The sequence below is a fragment of the Onychostoma macrolepis genome, chromosome 01, assembly GCF_012432095.1.
Source record: "Onychostoma macrolepis isolate SWU-2019 chromosome 01, ASM1243209v1, whole genome shotgun sequence".
Taxonomy (NCBI): domain Eukaryota; kingdom Metazoa; phylum Chordata; class Actinopteri; order Cypriniformes; family Cyprinidae; genus Onychostoma; species Onychostoma macrolepis.
Genome location: NC_081155.1, coordinates 16,492,511 through 16,510,964, shown reverse-complemented (window position 1 = coordinate 16,510,964; position 18,454 = coordinate 16,492,511). Strand labels below are relative to the sequence as shown.

General features: G+C 36.5%; 1 protein-coding gene across 2 annotated transcripts; it reads left to right on the top strand.

The window, feature by feature from the left end:
- The first annotated feature begins 1,437 nt into the window (after positions 1-1,437).
- Positions 1,438-16,658, top strand: map2k7 (mitogen-activated protein kinase kinase 7). 2 transcript variants are annotated; one of them, XM_058777615.1, is made up of 12 exons: positions 1,438-1,661; positions 4,425-4,472; positions 7,409-7,553; positions 7,643-7,709; positions 9,891-10,004; positions 10,693-10,812; positions 11,252-11,359; positions 11,454-11,633; positions 11,757-11,837; positions 12,241-12,383; positions 12,467-12,512; positions 12,604-16,658. In XM_058777615.1, the coding sequence occupies exons 1-12, from the start codon at positions 1,538-1,540 to the stop codon at positions 12,742-12,744; spliced, it is 1,317 nt and encodes a 438-aa protein (XP_058633598.1). In that variant the 5' UTR covers positions 1,438-1,537; the 3' UTR covers positions 12,745-16,658. The 2 variants fall into 2 exon arrangements, with proteins under 2 accessions (XP_058633598.1, XP_058633607.1); XM_058777624.1 differs by lacking the exon at positions 4,425-4,472 and having other exon boundaries at positions 1,445-1,661.
- Positions 16,659-18,454: the final 1,796 nt, after the last annotated feature.

The window sequence follows — 18,454 nt, the reverse complement described above, 5'->3', positions numbered from 1 at the left end:
CATCAATGCCCGTTAAGTCATGTAGCTATAATACACCAACCAATCATGAGCATGACGAGCTTTTTGTGCAGCGATCTGGATCTGCGGTTTGTCTCATTTTATAAATCAAATTACATCGCTGGGAAAATGTATGCTAAATGACTACAAAAGCACTGCACAAAACCGTGCAGCGCCAAAAGTCGCAATAATGGTAATCAGTAGGTTATTCAATTCACTTATATTTATGTATGATATACACCGTTTACTATTTGATGAAACGCTCATAGTTATTTAAGCCCAAGTGCCACCTACAGGCCTATTATGTGAAGTGTAGGCTGGCGAGATGGTGAGTAAAAGGACTTTATTATATTACCATTTTTGATAATTATGCAGCATTATGAGTGTCTTATGCTCATCAAGCCTGCATTTATTTGATCAAACATACAGAAAAAACTGTAGCCTAATATTGTGAAATATTATTACAATTTAAAAGAAAGTTTTTTCTATTTTAATATTCATTTATACTATTTTAATAAAATATAATTTATTTCTGTGATTCAAAGCTGAATTTTCAGCATCATTACTCCTTTCTTCAACGCATGGTCCTTCAGAAATCATGCTAATATGCTGATTTATTATCAATGTTGGAAACAGTTGTGCTGCTTGATTTTTTATTTTATTTAATTTATTTATTTATTGGAACCTGTGATACTTTTGGGGGGTTCATTGATAAATAAAAAGTTAAAAAAGAACAGCATTTATTCAAAATAGAGATATTTTCTAACAATATCAATCTTTACTATCACTGTTTCTATCAATTTAACAAATCCTTGCTGAACAAAAACTAATTTCTTAAAAAAATAAAATAAAAATACTGACCTCAAGCTTTTGAATAATATTGTTACAAAAGACTTTTGTAACAATATTATTCAAAAGCTTGAGGTCAGCTGTTCTTATTTAACTTTATATTCATCTAAAAATCCTGAAAAAAGTATCACAGGTTTTCAACGTAAATGCTAATAAATCAACATTGTATAAAATGCATTAAGTAAATTAATAAAGCATTTAAACATTTTGATCAAATAAATGCAGGCTTGATGACTATAAGTGACTTCTTGCAAAAATATAAAATAGTAATGTATCCAATCTTTTGACCTATAGTTTTTTCTCCTTTTTTTTTTACATTTGAGCCCCTGAGGAACTCTCGGCATGTCCCTGGCCAAAAATAACGACTTCCGCTGCTGAGAAACCCGGGGGTGTGAATAACAGCTAAGAAGATTCTACTGGATACCTAGACAAATCATATGATGATTCTGGTGCGTATTTGTTTCAGATATTAATTTTGCTGTAAAATAATAATTTTTTTCTAATTATTCTTTCATTGGCCGCTAGAGGGCAGCGAAGGCGCTGTGTTTCCCTCAGTCGCCGCTAGAGGGCAGCGAAGGCGCTGTGTTTCCCTCAGTCGCCGCTAGAGGGCAGCGAAGGCGCTGTGTTTCCCTCAGTCGCCGCTAGAGGGCAGTGAGTTGCGGCGCTCGATGGTGCTGCTGAAGTTTTCAAGATGTCGTCGCTGGAGCAGAGACTCTCCCGAATCGAGGAGAAACTCAAGCAGGAAAATAAAGAAGCGCGCAAACGAATCGACCTGAACATCGACATGAGCCCGCAGCGGTCGCGTCCCAGGCCAAGTGAGTGTGTGAGAGAGTGAACGAGTGATTGAGCACAACGGCGGAGCAATGAAACACATTCTACATGATATAAACAAACAAACCGATCAAATCCTGACACTTCACTCACATTGACTCTCGTGGTTCTTTGTTAAAGGTCTGGGGCGGGGGTTGTTTATCAGGGTTTGTACTCAAGATTGTTCACTACAGATTTGTTCTTTAAAGTAAATAAATAAATAAATAATAAAAAGACCTGGCAGTCCTGGCGTTAGCCTGGCGGCTAGTTAGCTGTGTTTAGCAGGCCCTGATACTCACACATCAGTCTGACTGTATGTGTCTGTCTGTCTGAGTCTCACATATCTGTCTGTCCGTTTTTCCACGTCTGTTCTCACACAATGTCAGTCTTCGTGTGGGAATATTTTCATTTAGAAAGGCTGTTGGTGTTTAGTGTTGTAAAATCATCAGTCATGACAGACTTGCATTGTTGTGAATTGCTGGTTTGGTTTTCTGTGAGATTGTCAGTAGTCTGTATTTAGAGAAAATGAATGATTTAATGTCTTAAGCTTTTTGTCCCTAAAGAGGACTGTCTTGAGATCACTGCCACATTGTAGTGACCATGATGAAGGGATCATATCAGGAGTGACACTTCATATCATTGAAAGTATTTTAACATGAATGTATTTATGTACTAGACAGGGGTTGTTCCTGCATGAGTGAAGTGTAAGGTCTGGTCTCAAAGCTTCAGTGTGTTTGAATTGATGTGCTGATGTCTCAGTACATTATGTTCCTGGATGCTCTGTGTTCGTGTCAGTTTCTGTCTTGTGGTGGCTCTTTTTTTACTCTGATCAAAAACACTTTCAGATGGTCAGTTTTTTTTGTGTTTATGTTATGCAGAAAGCATTTTGAGCATCTGGATTTTGTTACATGCTTGTGGACAGTGATTGAAGTCATGTGCAAACTGATTCCTTATCCATTATTCACACTGGACATGGTAAATGAGCAGGAATATATATATATATATATATATATATATATATATATATATATATACATACATGAAACATCATTTTATTACTTTTTCATCTGTGAAAAGTGAAAGATCCGAGAGTTAAACTGTTATTGCTAAATGTGTGATATTGCCTTTGATTTCATTTTATCTGAGAATGAGTTTTTAAAAGATTTTTCGACCCAGAATGAAAATTCGGTCATCATTTTCTCGCCCTAATGTTGTTCCAAGAAGAAATGTGTTCGTCTTCAGAACAAAAATGAAGTCTGAAAAATCTCTGTCACTCCATTGAAAGGCTTTTCACCCAAAACTCTTGACGCTTCAAATGTTCATAAAGCGATGAAAAAGTAAATCTCAAATTGAGTGGTTTAATCCAAACCTTCTGAAGAGACACAATCATTTTATATGATAAACGTATTTAATTTATGCTTTTTTTTTTCCACATACATGACTTTAGAGTGAATGATGACAGTTTTAAGTTTTAGGGTGAACTAATCTCTTAAACCTTTTTTTTTTTTTTGGATGTGTGAGATTGGCTTTTATTTTATTTTATCCAAGAATTAGTTTAAGCCTTATTGTTGTGTATGTGAGTTTGACTTATTTTTTATTATTTAGTAATTTCTTTTACTAAATAATATTTATTTTATTTTAGTTATTTAGTATTTATTTATTTAGTTGTTTAATGCTGAATTTAAATGTATAGTTCACCCAAAAATGAAAATTCTGGCATAATTCACACACCCTCATGCCGTTCCAAAACTCTATGACTGACTTTCTCCCATGGAAGAAGCAAAATATTGTTTAAATGTCGTTATCATCAAATCTCAGAAAATACTGAGATTTTTTTTTTTTTTTTTGTGGGTGAGTTTTCCCTTTAATTGATCATACACTATATTGCCAAAAGTATTGAGTCACCCCCTTCTAATGAACAGGTTTGACTACTTTAGTAATTTCCATGAGTACAGATCTTAATGTTTAAGCATATAATGACCAAACACCAATGACTTGTACATATGGGTAGAGTCATTTTAGACACTTCCAAAACTGTTGCAACAGAGATGGAAATACAGTTTTTAAATACATGAATTATGTTTCCATCTTTTTGGAAGTGCCTTTTTCTGTTTTAAAGAAGGGGGTGTCCCAATACGTTTGTCCATATAGTGTATGTACAAGTCATTGGTGTTTGGTAAAGAGTTTTTGGCTCAAGATCTGCATTTAAAGTCACACCAGAGGTGTTCAGCTTGGATTAGGACTTGGCTTTCTGCAGACCAGTCAAGTTCTTCCACACTGACTAAATCAATCATTTCTTTTTGAACCTTGCGTTATACACAGAGGCATTGTCATGTTAGAATAGAAAAGGGTCCTGTCCAAACTGTTGCTTTAAAATTAGAAGCACACAGTTCCCTAGAATATCATTATATGCTTAAACATTAAGATCTGTACTCATGGAAATTACTAAAGTAGTCAAACCTGTTCAATACTTTTGTCCATATAGTGTAGTTTCAGCTACTAAAATGTAGTATTTTCTCATGTATAACAAATATTATTTAAATACATTAAGCTGAATTAACAGATTTCCCCCTATATCATATTCTGTCATTAGCTGGACGGATGTTTTTTTTTTTTTGTAGATGGTGTCAGTGTTATTTAGGCTAGGTGGAGTGTGATCGTGCTGAAGGTGAATCATGACGTTTGAAGAGAGGGACGCAGTGATTCCTGTAGGTGTGTGTGGGCTTTTAGTAATGAGTGTGTGTGTATTTTCTCTCCTCTGTATCTAGTCATCGTGATCCAGCTCAGTCCAGCTCCAGCCCCCTCCCAGCGCGCAGGTACCATCACCACCATCATCATCATCATCATCACCACTACCTCACGCTGCATCACCCTCCCTCTCTCTCTCTCTCTCTCTCTTTACCTTGCAGGTTACATGCACTACATCACCCTCTTCATCTCTGTTTGCTCTCTTCTCTTTCTCTTCTCATTCTTCTCTATTTTAAAAATTCTACCACCTCTCATTCTTTTTCTTTCTTTTTCAAATAGTCAACATGAAATGACATTTGTTTCCATTTTTACTTTCACAATATGGAATGGTGTTTTATATGAGTTGTATACCACTATATGAGGTGTTTGGATATGTCAGCTGAAAAGCAAAGTTGTTTCAGAAGCAGAGCCTCGTTGCTACATTTTGAAAAATGATCATGAATGCTCTGCATTGTGCACTTACATATAAGTCTGTACATATATATAGTTAATAATAGGGTTGCAATTTGGTATTGTATCTTTTGATTGTTTTCGTAAAAAGTTTCTTATGCTCACCAAGGCTGCATTTATTTTGATCAAAAATACAGTAAAAGTTGTAATATTTTATTACAATTTAAAAGGATTGTTTTCTGTAAAGACCTGCTTTCTGTTTTTACTGTAAGTGTAATTTATTTCTGTGATTGCAAAGCTGTTTTTATTCAGTCATTACTCTATCACTCTTCAGTGTCACATGATCTTTAAGAAATCATTTTAATATGCTGATTTGCTCAAGAGACATTTATTATTATCAATGTTGAAAACTTGTGCTGCTTAATATTTTTATAGAAATAACGTTATAAAAATGATAAAAATACACCTTTTGTATCATTACAAATGTATTTACCATCACTTTTGATCAATTGAATGCGTCCTCAGTGAATAATAGTTAATTTCTTTCAGATAAATAGCCAAACATATGCATGTACACTCCAAAAAACTGATCAGAATTGAATGTGAAATAACTTTGAATTATTGAATCTGTTGACAGCCATATTAATCGCCAAGGCTGTTATAAGGTATCAAGCAGAATGTTTGCTATTGATCCAACCTTAAATCCAAAATAAATCCTGAAAAGTGGATGAATAGGGTCCGTTTTTATTTCATGTTGGTTTAATTTCATACAGCTTTCTGTCATCTCACTTACGTTAACATTTTTCATATTTTCATCAAATGCATGATGTTTGTTTGGGGAACATAAGCATTCTCCTACCTTCACCTTGTTCACTTTGTCTATTTTAAAATATTCTTCTTTTCATTCATTCTCTCATTCTCTTTTCCACCTCAACATGAAGAGGGAGCAGCAAGCGTGTGTGTGTGAGAGTGTGAGACCTGTGTGTAGGATGAAGTGTTTTGTTGGAAGATCAGACGTTGTGCATGTTGTGGCTATAACTGCATGGCCCGACTGTGAGCGAGCACATCCACACACAAACACAAAGCTATGGCTGCACTCGACAGGGTGTAACTTGGGTTTGAGCTTGTCTGGCATCTCCTGTCTCTCAGCTCTCTGTCTGTTCTTTCCAGACGAGACGGCTTCGGCTCTGTTTTCTGCACAGATGTGGATTACGGCCATGTAGGCTGTTTGTGTGTTCAGCAGGTGTTTCTACACCAAACTGCTTGTCCTCACTGACTAACCCAAGCTAACCGATTCTCTCCCATGAACAGGTTTTCCTGAGGAGGAATCAGAAGTTCGACGGTTATCCATTTCTCCTGAAAAAGCAGTGTTGTTTCTATGCTCAAACAACATATAGAAAATCTGTAAAATGTTTTGTTTTGCACGGTTTGGTGAGCGAATGTCAAATGTCACCCTGTGGTGACTTCTGCTTGTCCCGGTGCATGCTGGGAATGCTAACACTAACTCCAATGGCTGGTTTTCACAGTGTGGCAGCCCTTGTCATTTCTGTGTGTGAGTGTGTCTGATCTTGGCATGACTTGGACTTTTATTACTGTCTTTATTTGACTGAATTTCCTCAGGACTTGAAAGTGTCACAAATGTCATCTAAGATGGTAAAATGGGTTCCTTTGAAACTTTGACTCAGTAATTAAACATTCACACAAAATGTGCTCCGGAATTCACTAATAGAATGTAGTGAATTTCACTAAAAACTGTTAAGTAATGTCTAGACCAGGGATCTCCAACCCTGCTCCTGGAGAGCTACCATCCTGCAGACTTCAGTTCCAACCCTGCTGCAACACACCTGTCTGTAATTATCAAGTAGCCCTGAACACCTTGATTAGCTGGTTCAGGTGTGTTTGATTGGGGTTGGAGCTGAAATCTTCAGGATGGTAGCTCTCCAGGAGCAGGGTTGGAGACCCCTGGTCTAGGCTATATTTCAAAAGACTACTAGTAATAATAATAGTTATTATTATTGTAACGTAAATCTGTGTTATTATAGGAGATAATATAAATATTTTACAAAACTAATAATAATGATGATTATTGTCTTATCATAAACTATTTTATTATTTTAATAATAATAATATTTTAGATAAATGTTTGATTTTATTTTTGTTATTGTATGGAATAAAAGTAATAACAATAATTGTTGATAGAAAACAAATTTATTTAGTTTTGATATTATTATAACAACAACAGCAATCATATTTTTATTTTTCAATAAAGAAAACAAATCTTTTTTTATTTTTTATATTATATTATATTATCAGTAAAGAAAATGAAGAAAGAGATTCAGGATAATGATTCATTGTGGCACTTTTTTTTTATTGCATGTTACGTTACCCACAATTCTGAGTAGTCTGCTGTACTACGAGGGGAAAAATAGACCTCATATTGAATCTGGATCAGCTGTCATATTCTGGATCCTCAGACCTGAGGATCTGAAATTTAGGGTCCTTGAACATTCATTAACATTTGTCCCAGTAATGAGTGTGTATTGACAGTCTCTGGCTTCCTGTCTTCTATCCTTTCTCTGAGTCTGACTTCCAACCTTTTTGTCTTTCTCTACAGCTCTACAGTTACCATTGGCCAACGATGGAGGAAGTCGCTCGTCTTCCTCAGAAAGCTCTCCTCAACACCCCTCGTACCCTAGCAGACCCCGACAAATGCTTACGCTTCCCACCCCACCCTACAACCTACAGAAGAGCCTGGAGAAGTATGTCACACTCACAGCAGTGTAGTTTGCAGAGTTTTCATTATATATAACAGTCTTGGTGTGTTAATCTGTTTATTCTTTATCTTCAGTGCTGAAATTGATCAGAAGCTGCAGGAAATCATGAAACAAACAGGATATCTGAAGATTGACGGACAGGTGAGTCATCAGTCATAGGGCCAGTTTTACTAAGCAGGGCAAATTAGCGCGAGAGTGCAATTCCAACACAGCGCCGATGGGAGGATAAATTTCTTCAGGTGATTTACTAACAATGCGCAAATTAAAGAACACAGACGCAACATCTCATTTACATATCGACCAACATAATATACCAAGCGCAGCACAAATTTGAGTAGTCGCAAATAAAGAATAAAGAAGCCACAGTACGTTGGAAAAAAACGGATGCCAAAAAATGAAGGTTTGCTAGAAGTTTTGATAGAGCTGGTATTGCGTGACTCCTAGTTGAGGGTTCGAAGTCGTCTTTTATTTCCTGAAGCAAATTAAAAATAGCATGGCTTGGCATACAATATGTTCAGATAATGTGTTCTTTTAGCATTCAAAATAAATTGATACGTGTGGAAAAAAATCCTCTACTTTCTACCACGCGCAAAATAGTTTAATAGCTTTTTTTGCCCGTTAAATGGTGTAAATGGCAGTAATAGAGTGGGGGAACTATGAGGTCACTTTGTAGGCGGATCGGATGTTAGCATGAAACTGGTTCCTCGACAAAAAGCCAGTGGGATTTTTCCATAGACTTTTGGATTATCGCAAAAATAAGCTCTGTGTTCAGTCATAGTTCATGAAACTTACACGTTTTGTCCATCAAGATAATCTTAACAAAAAAATATAACTTTGACGAATTTTGAAGCATAAATACAAGCTCCAGAACTTAAAAGCTAAACTTAGGCTATAAGCGAACTACAGCACCACGGTCGCCCGCCTTCAGCGTCACCACCACCGCGCTCCCCACAACTGTTTCAAACTTATTTTTAACATGTTCAGTGAAACGTATTTACTCTGTATATGAATTTAAATCCACACTACATGAACTGTAATAAATACAAAACTAGAGCCAAACTAAAGCTGAAATGAGACATTAGTAATAAATAGTATAGTGAATAAATGAAATAATCATAACTAAAGGACATTTGAAACCACGTATTTCTGTACATTTCGAAATAAGGTGCATTAAAAGTCAATAAATCCTCGATTAATATGAATATTTTAATTAAAAACATATCCCCACGTACTATTCAATAAAGTTCTAGTGCATTTAATCTATTAAATAACAGCAGAGTGAGCGAGTTTTTGGATACGGTAAGATTAAACTTATTTTAGTGAATAAAGTATCACATTTCAGCTCTCATTTTGTTAGGGTGGATACACAAAATGTTATTTTATCCTTGCTTCTAGGAAATCCTCAATCTATGCTTTCTAACAGCTTCATGTGGCCGCAAACATTTAATTTTAACGTGGCTTTAAGCACTATGTGTCATTAAAGTTCCACTTTCACCACGTAAAGCCGGTCAATGTGGTGTAATAATCGTAATTTGATTTTACCTTATAGTATGAACCCAGAGTCTCTGTATCAGTAGGAAAGCGATAAAACGAGTTGCTTCCATCCGAAGACTTGTTGCATTTCGGGGCAAAGCAAAAAAACATTGTCGAACAACAATATAAAATGCAGGAAACTATTCATTAGTTATTCTACAATTAATTGTATTACAAATTATACTACTATTGGAAAATAAACTGTTAGGCGTGATGACGTTGAATGTCTCAGACAGCGCCTGTAGTCCCATTTAGCAGCTTGTTACCAACCGTCTTTTTTAAGAAACATAACAGTTTAAAAAATCATGAGTGTGGTGTAACTGGTGTGTTTTATGTCGTAGAATAAAACGTGAAAGTATCTTGAGCCTGTGTGAACCACGTACCTTATTTTAGGGATTTAACCAAAATCCCTTTCAAAAACCGGAAAGTGCTAAAATGCACTCGCTTCTGGGTTTTTGCCTACAAAGTGACATTATAGTTCCACCACTCTGTTTGATGAGCACAAATGTTAGTAAAACGCGTTGGGTGGTTCATTTGAATACTCTCTTCCCATAGCTTTCGAGTCTGAAAGGGAAACCCCTACAAATGCATATTCAATAAGGTCAGGTGCAAAAATAACTGTCCACGACTTTTCAGCACTAATTCGTCACTTTAGGAAAACCTGACAGTACAATTTTAACGCCAAAAGACGGTTTGCGCTGGCACAAGCTGTTAGTAAAACTGTCCCATAGGCTTTAGTTATTAAATGTGGGAAAAGAGTCCGACCTCTTGTGTGTGTATGTTCTTCAGCGTTACCCTGCAGAGGTGACGGATCTGATCAGTGAGGGGGAGATCGGCAGTGGAACCTGTGGACAGGTGTTTAAAGTTCGCTTTAAGAAGACTGGCCATGTCATCGCAGTCAAGGTCGGTTCAGCTCCTGGTTTCTCTGCTCAGTCTGTTGTCCCTGATAACAGTTTGTTTTTCTTTTCTTTTTTTTTTGGATAGGACCAGGGTTTTAAAAACCTTTGATCAGCAACCCCTAAATATGATGAATACCTTGCAAGGGTACTCATTCCTAAATTATAAAATCAACAGTATATTTTAGTACTCAGACGTAAAGGGATTCTCTCATTATTTTCTCCCTCATGTCATTCCAAACCTGTATGACAAAAATTCTTCTGTGAAACACAAAAATATATTTTTAAGGATGTTGGTTACCAAACAGTTTTGTGTCCCATTAACTTTTTGTCAATAATATACCAACATTCTTCAGATTATCTTGTTTTTTTTCACAGAAGAAAGTAAGTTATAAATCCCTTTAAGATTTATACTAAGAAAAATAGTAGGTGTGATATCAAATGTTAAACTAAGTGGCGTTTACATAGTCATTGTACTAAAGCCAAAAGAAATTCCAATCAATCAAATTTTTGGATGAAGGCGTTTGTGTATCCAAGTATTTGTCGTCTTGAACTTTCCTTGTAATTACCGAGTCATTAAAACAGCAGTTAAGGCAGCAGTAATTACTGTTTACTAATTCCATCACTGCTCTTGGTTTGTGTTGTTCTAGTAGTGTTTATGTGAGCATGTTTCCTTTGTGTGTTTTTCCCTGCAGCAAATGAGGAGGACGGGTAATAAAGATGAGAATAAGAGAATCCTCATGGATCTGGATGTTGTGTTGAAGAGTCATGACTGTCCGTACATCATTCAGTGCTATGGAGCAATAGTCACCAATGTGAGTAACACACACACATGATCTGTGCTAAGTTACTGCATACAGGGTCTGTGACGTGTTGCTTTAATAATCGGATTTGTTTTATTTGGTATTTCAGTTGAAAATAGCAAAAGTGGTCTGATGTCTTTGAAAAGGTTCCAAATTTCATTTTTTTCATTTTTTAGGAAAAATGCAAATCATCAATCCTTGACTACTTTCCATTAATTACTGTGTTTTAGCTGCCAACCTGAAATTACTTCTGAAATCTGTATGATCTATTTCATTTTGTAGCCTTATATCACATTAGTGCTCCTAAAGTACTCAAATTGATATTTTGAGGAACTTTTCTTGCAAAGAAATTTACAGATTGGACCTCTTGAACTTGAATTGAATACCACTGCTCTATGCCAAATGTACTGAATTACCTGAATTATTCAGTGGTGTCTCTCTTCCTCTTTAGACGGATGTGTTCATCGCCATGGAACTAATGGGGACGTGTGCAGAGAAGCTGAAGAAGCGGATCCAGGGGCCCATACCAGAGGCCATTCTGGGAAAGATGACCGTGGCCGTAAGACTTCCTTTAAATTCAGCTGATAGCATCTGTTTCCAAGTTGAACCTCTCAGATATCTTTTCATCTTGCTGTTCTTCTTTTCGTATGTAGATCGTAAAGGCTCTGCTTTATCTAAAAGAGAAACATGGTGTCATTCACCGAGACGTGAAGCCATCTAATATCCTGTTGGATGCCAAAGGGCAGATCAAACTGTGTGATTTTGGCATCAGCGGCCGACTGGTAGATTCTAAGGCCAAGACTCGCAGCGCTGGCTGTGCTGCGTACATGGCGGTAAGCACATGGTCCCAGAGTTTGAGTTTCAGAGTCATTCAGTTTCAGGATTTTGAAAAATGTAAAATAACTAAATCTTATGAAGTGAAATATTTTGCATCGTGCATACATTTTTTTTTCTAGCCTGAGAGAATAGACCCTCCAGACCCCAGTAAGCCTGACTATGACATCAGAGCTGACGTCTGGAGTCTTGGCATTTCTCTGGTGAGTTCTCCCTACATTTTGTTGAGCCAACACTTGTTTACTTGGATTACTTTGCTAAGACCAGCAGTTGGATTTGTGTAATTACGATCACTCTTATTTAATTTTCACCAAATGTTTGGGATCACGAAAGAAATTAATACTTTATTCAGCTAGGAATTTTAAAAACTCAGCTCTGCAATCAGTTATTTTAAGTTGTAGTAAAATTTTGCAATATTTCATTTTTTATTGTTATTTTGATTAAATAAATGCAGTCTCGGTGAGCATATAGATTTCTTTGAAAAACATTAAAAAAATCATACAGACTCCAAACTTTTGAACGGTTGTGTAAATGTAAGTAAAGAGCTGTATTTCACAACACGATCTACATGTGCAACTGTAAGTAATTATTCCTCCTCACCTGTAGGTGGAGCTAGCCACGGGACAGTTTCCTTACAAGAACTGCAAGACAGACTTTGAGGTCCTCACCAAAGTTCTGCAAGAGGACCCGCCGGTCCTTCCTCTCAGCATGGGCTTTTCCCCTGACTTTCAGTCCTTCGTCAAAGACTGGTACACTCGCATGAATTTACATAAACATGAAATTTTAGCTCCAGTATCTATTGTGTTTACGTGTGAGTTTTCTGTTTCTACAGCCTCACAAAGGATCACAGAAAAAGGCCAAAATACCACAAGCTGCTTGTAAGTCTCAATCTCCCATGTAACTTAACATTAAACATCTTGTATAGCCTGTTATGATCATGTGTTCACACTAGTGCTCTTTTCTCCGTAGGAACACAGTTTTATCCGTCGTTACGAGGTGTCAGAAGTAGACGTGGCAGGCTGGTTCCAGACGGTGATGGAGCGCACAGAGTCTCCTCGCAGCAGCCAGTGCTTCAGCCATCACCAGCTCCACTCTCTCTTCAGCAGGTAGCCAGGAGGAGAACAAGAGAAACGGAGGGATGGCGGGAGAGAAAGAATGATGCGATTGTGAGAGGTTGATTTAGAGACACAGATGGACAGGCTTGAAATATAAATTATGTAAACGAGAAAGACAGGATGGAGTGGAAATGGACCGTTTAAGCAATGGCTGAAACAAAAGAGAATGTTCATTTGGGAGTTTGACTGATCGACAGACAATCCTGGGCAGGTTTGATGTAAATCTTCAATATTTTTATCCTTCTCATCCACCCATCAAACAGGATGGACCATTACAGGTTGCAGTCTAACACAGTCACTGTGACACACGCGCACACACGCACATTTACAGTAACACACTGTTTCACCAAACCACGATCACTGACCGCCATATTAAACATACAGTCCGTTCACTTCAAAATCCAAATCCACACGTCACAAAGTCCTCCGTAGCCCCTTACTCAGGGACTGAACAGAGTAGTCGAACAACACTGTGCAATGTGTGTGTGTGTGTGTGTGTGTGTGTGTGTGTGTGTGTTATCCGTTTATCAGTCCTAGCTCTTCTCTTTCTTGTACCGTTTAAGCCATTAGGTGAATCTAAGCGAATAGAAATTAGCGAGATAATAGCAGTGTGATATATCAAAAACTATGTTTTATAGAAGTGTTCTTTTGCTAGCAAGCATCAGCAGATATTTCAGTAATTGTAACGTGTACTTAAAGAGTTAGTGATTCTTAGTCGTAGAGCTTCTAATCCTTGGTGTTTAGATCGTTATAACTAGTTTGGTCTGGAATTTCATGTATTGAAGTAGCTATATTGGCTAAGAGAGAAGGTTGTATATTAAGATAAAACTAGTGGTTGACCGATAAGATGAAGTGTGTATCCCAATTTAATATGCAGAGACAACTACAAATGACCAGTTTTTCTTTGTATGAGAAGCCTGACTCAGCGATATTGGTTAAACCAATGGTGTCAATTTGGGGTGGGACTGTCTGCTTTGACCAATGGCGGATGGGGGAAATGTTCAGGAAAACATGTGTGAAAAATGTTATCATAACGTTTTAAATGTCATTGGTATTTACGCTAGTCATTCAGAAATTACACACTTCACTTTCATTGACTGATGACGATATCTTGAAACAATTGTTCATCGGCCAAGAACGATAATCTCATGTATCGGTCTATCACTAGATAAAACACAAAAAAATTAGCTCAGAATGTGTAAAGTTGTACACAATCTCAGGAAGACAAGTGTTAGAAATGGGTATTTTAACCAGATTTAGCTGTGTGTTTCAGTCTTAGAGTGCGAGGAAGAAACCGCAATCAAGTCACCAAAAGTGTAGACGAGAGATGTTGTCGTAATCACTCAGAGTGGTGTTGAGAGACGAGCGGGGGAGTTGGAGTTTGTGCTGTGAGAGCGGTTCTTTCAAGCCTGTCCTCCACAAGAATAAAAAAACGGCTCGTTTTGTGAGTGGAACGTTTCTGCTCTGATTCACCCGACTCATCTACCCAGACAACCGTTCATTTCATTCTCTTCACCGTTCTCGTTTTCCCATGAGCATTTGAGTTCCCGCAAACCAAAGCTTGTTTCTTTTCTTTTTTTTTGACACAGCACTGCTTTTTTTTCTGCCAAGCTGTTGTTCTCAGAGGATTTCAGCACCTGCTCGTGGGTCATGCTGAAGATGTTCAGCGACTTTCACAACCAAAGCTGTAGAGTTCGAGATTCACTGCTTTAAAAAGCCAAATCACTGCTAGACTGAGTGAGAAAGTGTGCGAGAACAAAGAAAATATAACTAAACGAATCAGCACAGAGAAATTTAGATGGTAATGGTACGTTGAGACAGGAAGTATGGAGTTATATAAGGGATTGAAGAAAGAGGACGTAGCAGAGGAAATAAGGAGTGGAAAATAGGAGGAAGGCGTATAGGAAGTATTAAAGAAAGTCTCCAGTGAAGTCTTATAGAAAGTATCGGCTGATTTTTTGAGGTTTGCTGAGATTTCAGGGCTGACGGTAACAGGTGTTGGTTGTTTTCTAGATCGCTAGCTGGACGTTGCATAAAAGCTTTCAATCGTTTTGAACCAATGTACCAATTTTTATTTTTAGGGGTTGATTAGGTTGTGTTGTTTTTCATTATCCTTGAAACTTTGTTTGCTATTATTATTATTACTATTATTATATTTATTTATTATCTTACTTGCTGCTACTGTTTACTTTAGATGCTGCTGTCAATGATTATATTCCCCAAAGGAAAATCTTTGTTTTTTTTTTCTGAACCAAATGCATAAAACACTGCAATGTCTACACATTTACCAAATACGAAAATAATTACCTGATGTGTTCCTTTAAGAGGAAAAGAGAAAGCAAGCAAGGAAGTGAAGGAAATATATAGACCTATATCTATATTTATATCGAAATAGTTTTTTGAAACTACACCACTCACACAAACATCGCCGCTCACTGTAGGCAACTAATAAGAATGACTTCCAGTTATTTGTACAAAATAACAGACACCAGCTGGTAATATCTATATATATTTGAGCTAGATTTCGTTCGTTGCACCATTAGCTGTGGGTCACGCAGGCAGATACGTTTGTAATTGTCCTCCTGTGTCCGTCCTGCGGTGGATGAATTCATGAGTTTTGAATACATTCTCCTCTTTAAATATTAAACACATTTTTAGTCGAGGAGTTCTGTAGATTTTACAGCAAATTTCCATTGAATCAGATTGACAAATCAGTCAAAAGATGTCAAATGCTTTGTTTTTCCTAACACTATATACTATAGCAATGATCTGTAACCGTTTACCTCCCAGTGGTTTCTTCACTCCTTTCAGATGCCAAATAGAATCTCTTAACAGGACTCTTGCCATCAACTTAACACTGATTTCCTGTTTGGCGTTGATATTCATCACAGATATTGTGGTGCCTGCCTGTCTGTCTGTCCGTCATTCTCTCAGTAGACCTTATAGATGCGACCACAGCATTACACACCAAAGGTGTCATCAATAAAACTAATTCAAACCAGTGGCGTTGTCGTCATTAGGATGATTATTGTTATACTAGATGATGCTGGATTGTTATTCTGAGGACCTCGGATGAGGGATATACAGCTTCATGGATGTAATTTCCTGTGAGACAGTGGTGGGTCATCCTTCACTGTTGGGGTTTTATTTTGGTGACACACACACACACACACACGCACGCCTCTTTGGAAATATGATCTGAAATGCTAATCTATATGGTTTATGCTTGGTTTAAAGTGTACTTCCATTCACTGTTTTCTGGCACTATTTTAATTTGTAATTATTATTTTTTTATTTGCTTTCTGAAATCAAAGCATCAGTTCTTTATATGTGTGTGTGTTTTGATTATCTGAAATGATCAATTTCTGTGAATAGGACAGAGATATTGAACCCATGTCTGCCGACGGTAGTTGTACACGTCCCGAACACCAAATGTTGTTAACTAAACCAGTGTATGCTGCTGTTTCATTAGTTCTTGTTTATCTGTGTATGATTGTGTGTGTGTGTGTGTGTGTGTTGCAGCATCACTGTTATTTTTGGAGTGTGTGCTCAGGCGTGTACTTTGCCATCATGATGTTTGAGTCTTTATTACTTTTTAGAATTGTTATTGTTATTATTTTGTTAAATTATCTTTGATGCCCCATCTGTAATTAAACCAAATACTCACTATGCAGTCACTCAAATCAAGTCCGTTTGCGTTTTTCCCCCGAACTTCCTTTATATACACACACACACACACACATAACTACTGGAGTCTCCATGAAGAGCGAGTGAATATCACATCCTCAGCTAGAGCGGAGAGAGAATTTACGATCAATAGAGAGAGTGTTTTCTTTTGCTTTTCTTCAATGAGCTGACATATTTAAGGATTGTACTGGGACGGGACGGGGTGGGTGGGATGTGTTTGGGGTCAGAATCAGGGGGATGGTAGTTTGGAGAAATAGTTTGTTCAGTGCTGTAAGTATATCAATTGCATGTTATGATCTCTGAAGTAACTGCCATTGATTTTACATTTTGTTTTGGGTTGGAAGGGGGAGGGGACAAATATTTTATCTTTATTTATGACATATATAATACTGTACTTTTTTCCAAAACGTTGTGTTTTTAGAAAAAGACACACTTTTGCCTTTTTATGTCTGACTTTTTGATCTTAATATACATTATAGAATTTTTACTTTTATCATCGTTGGCTGATTTCAAGCTGTTAATGACATTGTCGTTTGTATCGATTCTTGACCTTTTGTTTGTTTTTCTTCTATGTTGTAATTGTGTTCCATTGATCTATGAATGAGTGCTGAAAGAGGTTTTAGCAAGACATTGTGTCTTCAGCTGTTAGAAAACCAAAAGTCTGTTATTTTGTATGCATTTTGGTCCTTTGTAACCATTTATTTTCAACTTTGAATACAATTACCATTTTGTTTGCTCTTAATACAGTTGTTATTACTATTATCTTCAGGGTTAAGATCACACCAAATTAAGAGAAAAGTGGGACAGATTGTGAGTTGTTTCAAAATGTTTCTGGGGAATAGTGCGTCAAAGGTGTGTCTTTTTCTGTTGAAGCTAAGCAATCATTTATTGTTCTTTTAATTTTTTAATTATTATTATTATTTTTTATTTTTTGGTAGAGCATTGTCTTTTTCCCCCCCAGAGCTGTTATTAGAGCTCTGATTTGCTGTATGGTTACAATGTGTTTTTAATGTGGAAATCTCACAATTTTTAGCTGCTGTTGCACTGGAGGTTTTTGTTTTAATTATTATTATTATTATTATTATTAATTGGCATGATGGAGTTTAGAACCGTGTAGTTCACCAAATTCTATTGAAGTTTAGAACTGTTTAAACCTGCTAATTCTGTTTGGTGCGGCCATTGACGTGCTGTTCAAGTAAAAAAGAAGCATTTGTTGGCATATTTCAACAGCTTGAAAAATATATTGCAAAAATTAGAAATGCTTTGTGCCAACAAATTTAGACAACCTTATATGTTCTCTGGTATATGGATATATGAAAGTTATAGAATATAGATATGATGCAACATTTTTGCTAACGTTTTGGGATTAGTTTGATTTCATCTAAGATATTTGATGTGGTATGTTAAAAATGAGACTCAATTACAACAGCCAAGCACGAATAATGTAGCTTGTCTTGTGTGAATTTTTTTTTTTTTTACTTTTATTTATTTTGCTTTTTTTGGGGTACCATCTTAATATTATATATGGAGCAGAAGTATCCCAACCTGTTGTATTGTATTGAGAGACAGCCATCAGAGTTTTATCATCGTTTTAATGCCCCCTTCCCCACTTTTTTGTTGTTTCCTCATTTCAAATGAAAGAAATGCCATTATATTGTGAATACCTCAGGATTTTTTTTTTCTTTTGGGAAAAATTAAAAACTTTCAAAAACCTAAAACAAATAAAATACAAAAAAAGTGTTTGTGTGGTTTATTTTTATGTACTACAATCAGACACGACTCCGTTTTCTGCCACAATGGGTTGCAAGTGATTATTAAAAATTCTCCAAACATTTTGTTAATCAAAACAGGCCGAGTCAAGTTTACTTTTTGCTATACAGCATGAGAAATGCTTGCTGGTTTAGTACAGATGTAGGCCTATTTCATAGTCAATATTAATAAAATACTGTATTATCCTCTGAGGTCCTGGTAATGTCAGAATGGAATAACGTTAATTAGGAAATTTAGTTTAGTGTTAA

What these genes read in the sequence shown, in the direction of transcription:
- map2k7 (XM_058777615.1), top strand. Translation starts at nt 1,538, where the DNA reads ATGTCGTCGCTGGAGCAGAGACTCTCCCGAATCGAGGAGAAACTCAAG. An exon ending in GCCATGTCATCGCAGTCAAG is followed by an intron (nt 10,005 to 10,692) that starts GTCGGTTCAGCT and finishes TTTTCCCTGCAG; the next exon opens with CAAATGAGGAGGACGGGTAA. An exon ending in GCTGTGCTGCGTACATGGCG is followed by an intron (nt 11,634 to 11,756) that starts GTAAGCACATGG and finishes TTTTTTTTCTAG; the next exon opens with CCTGAGAGAATAGACCCTCC.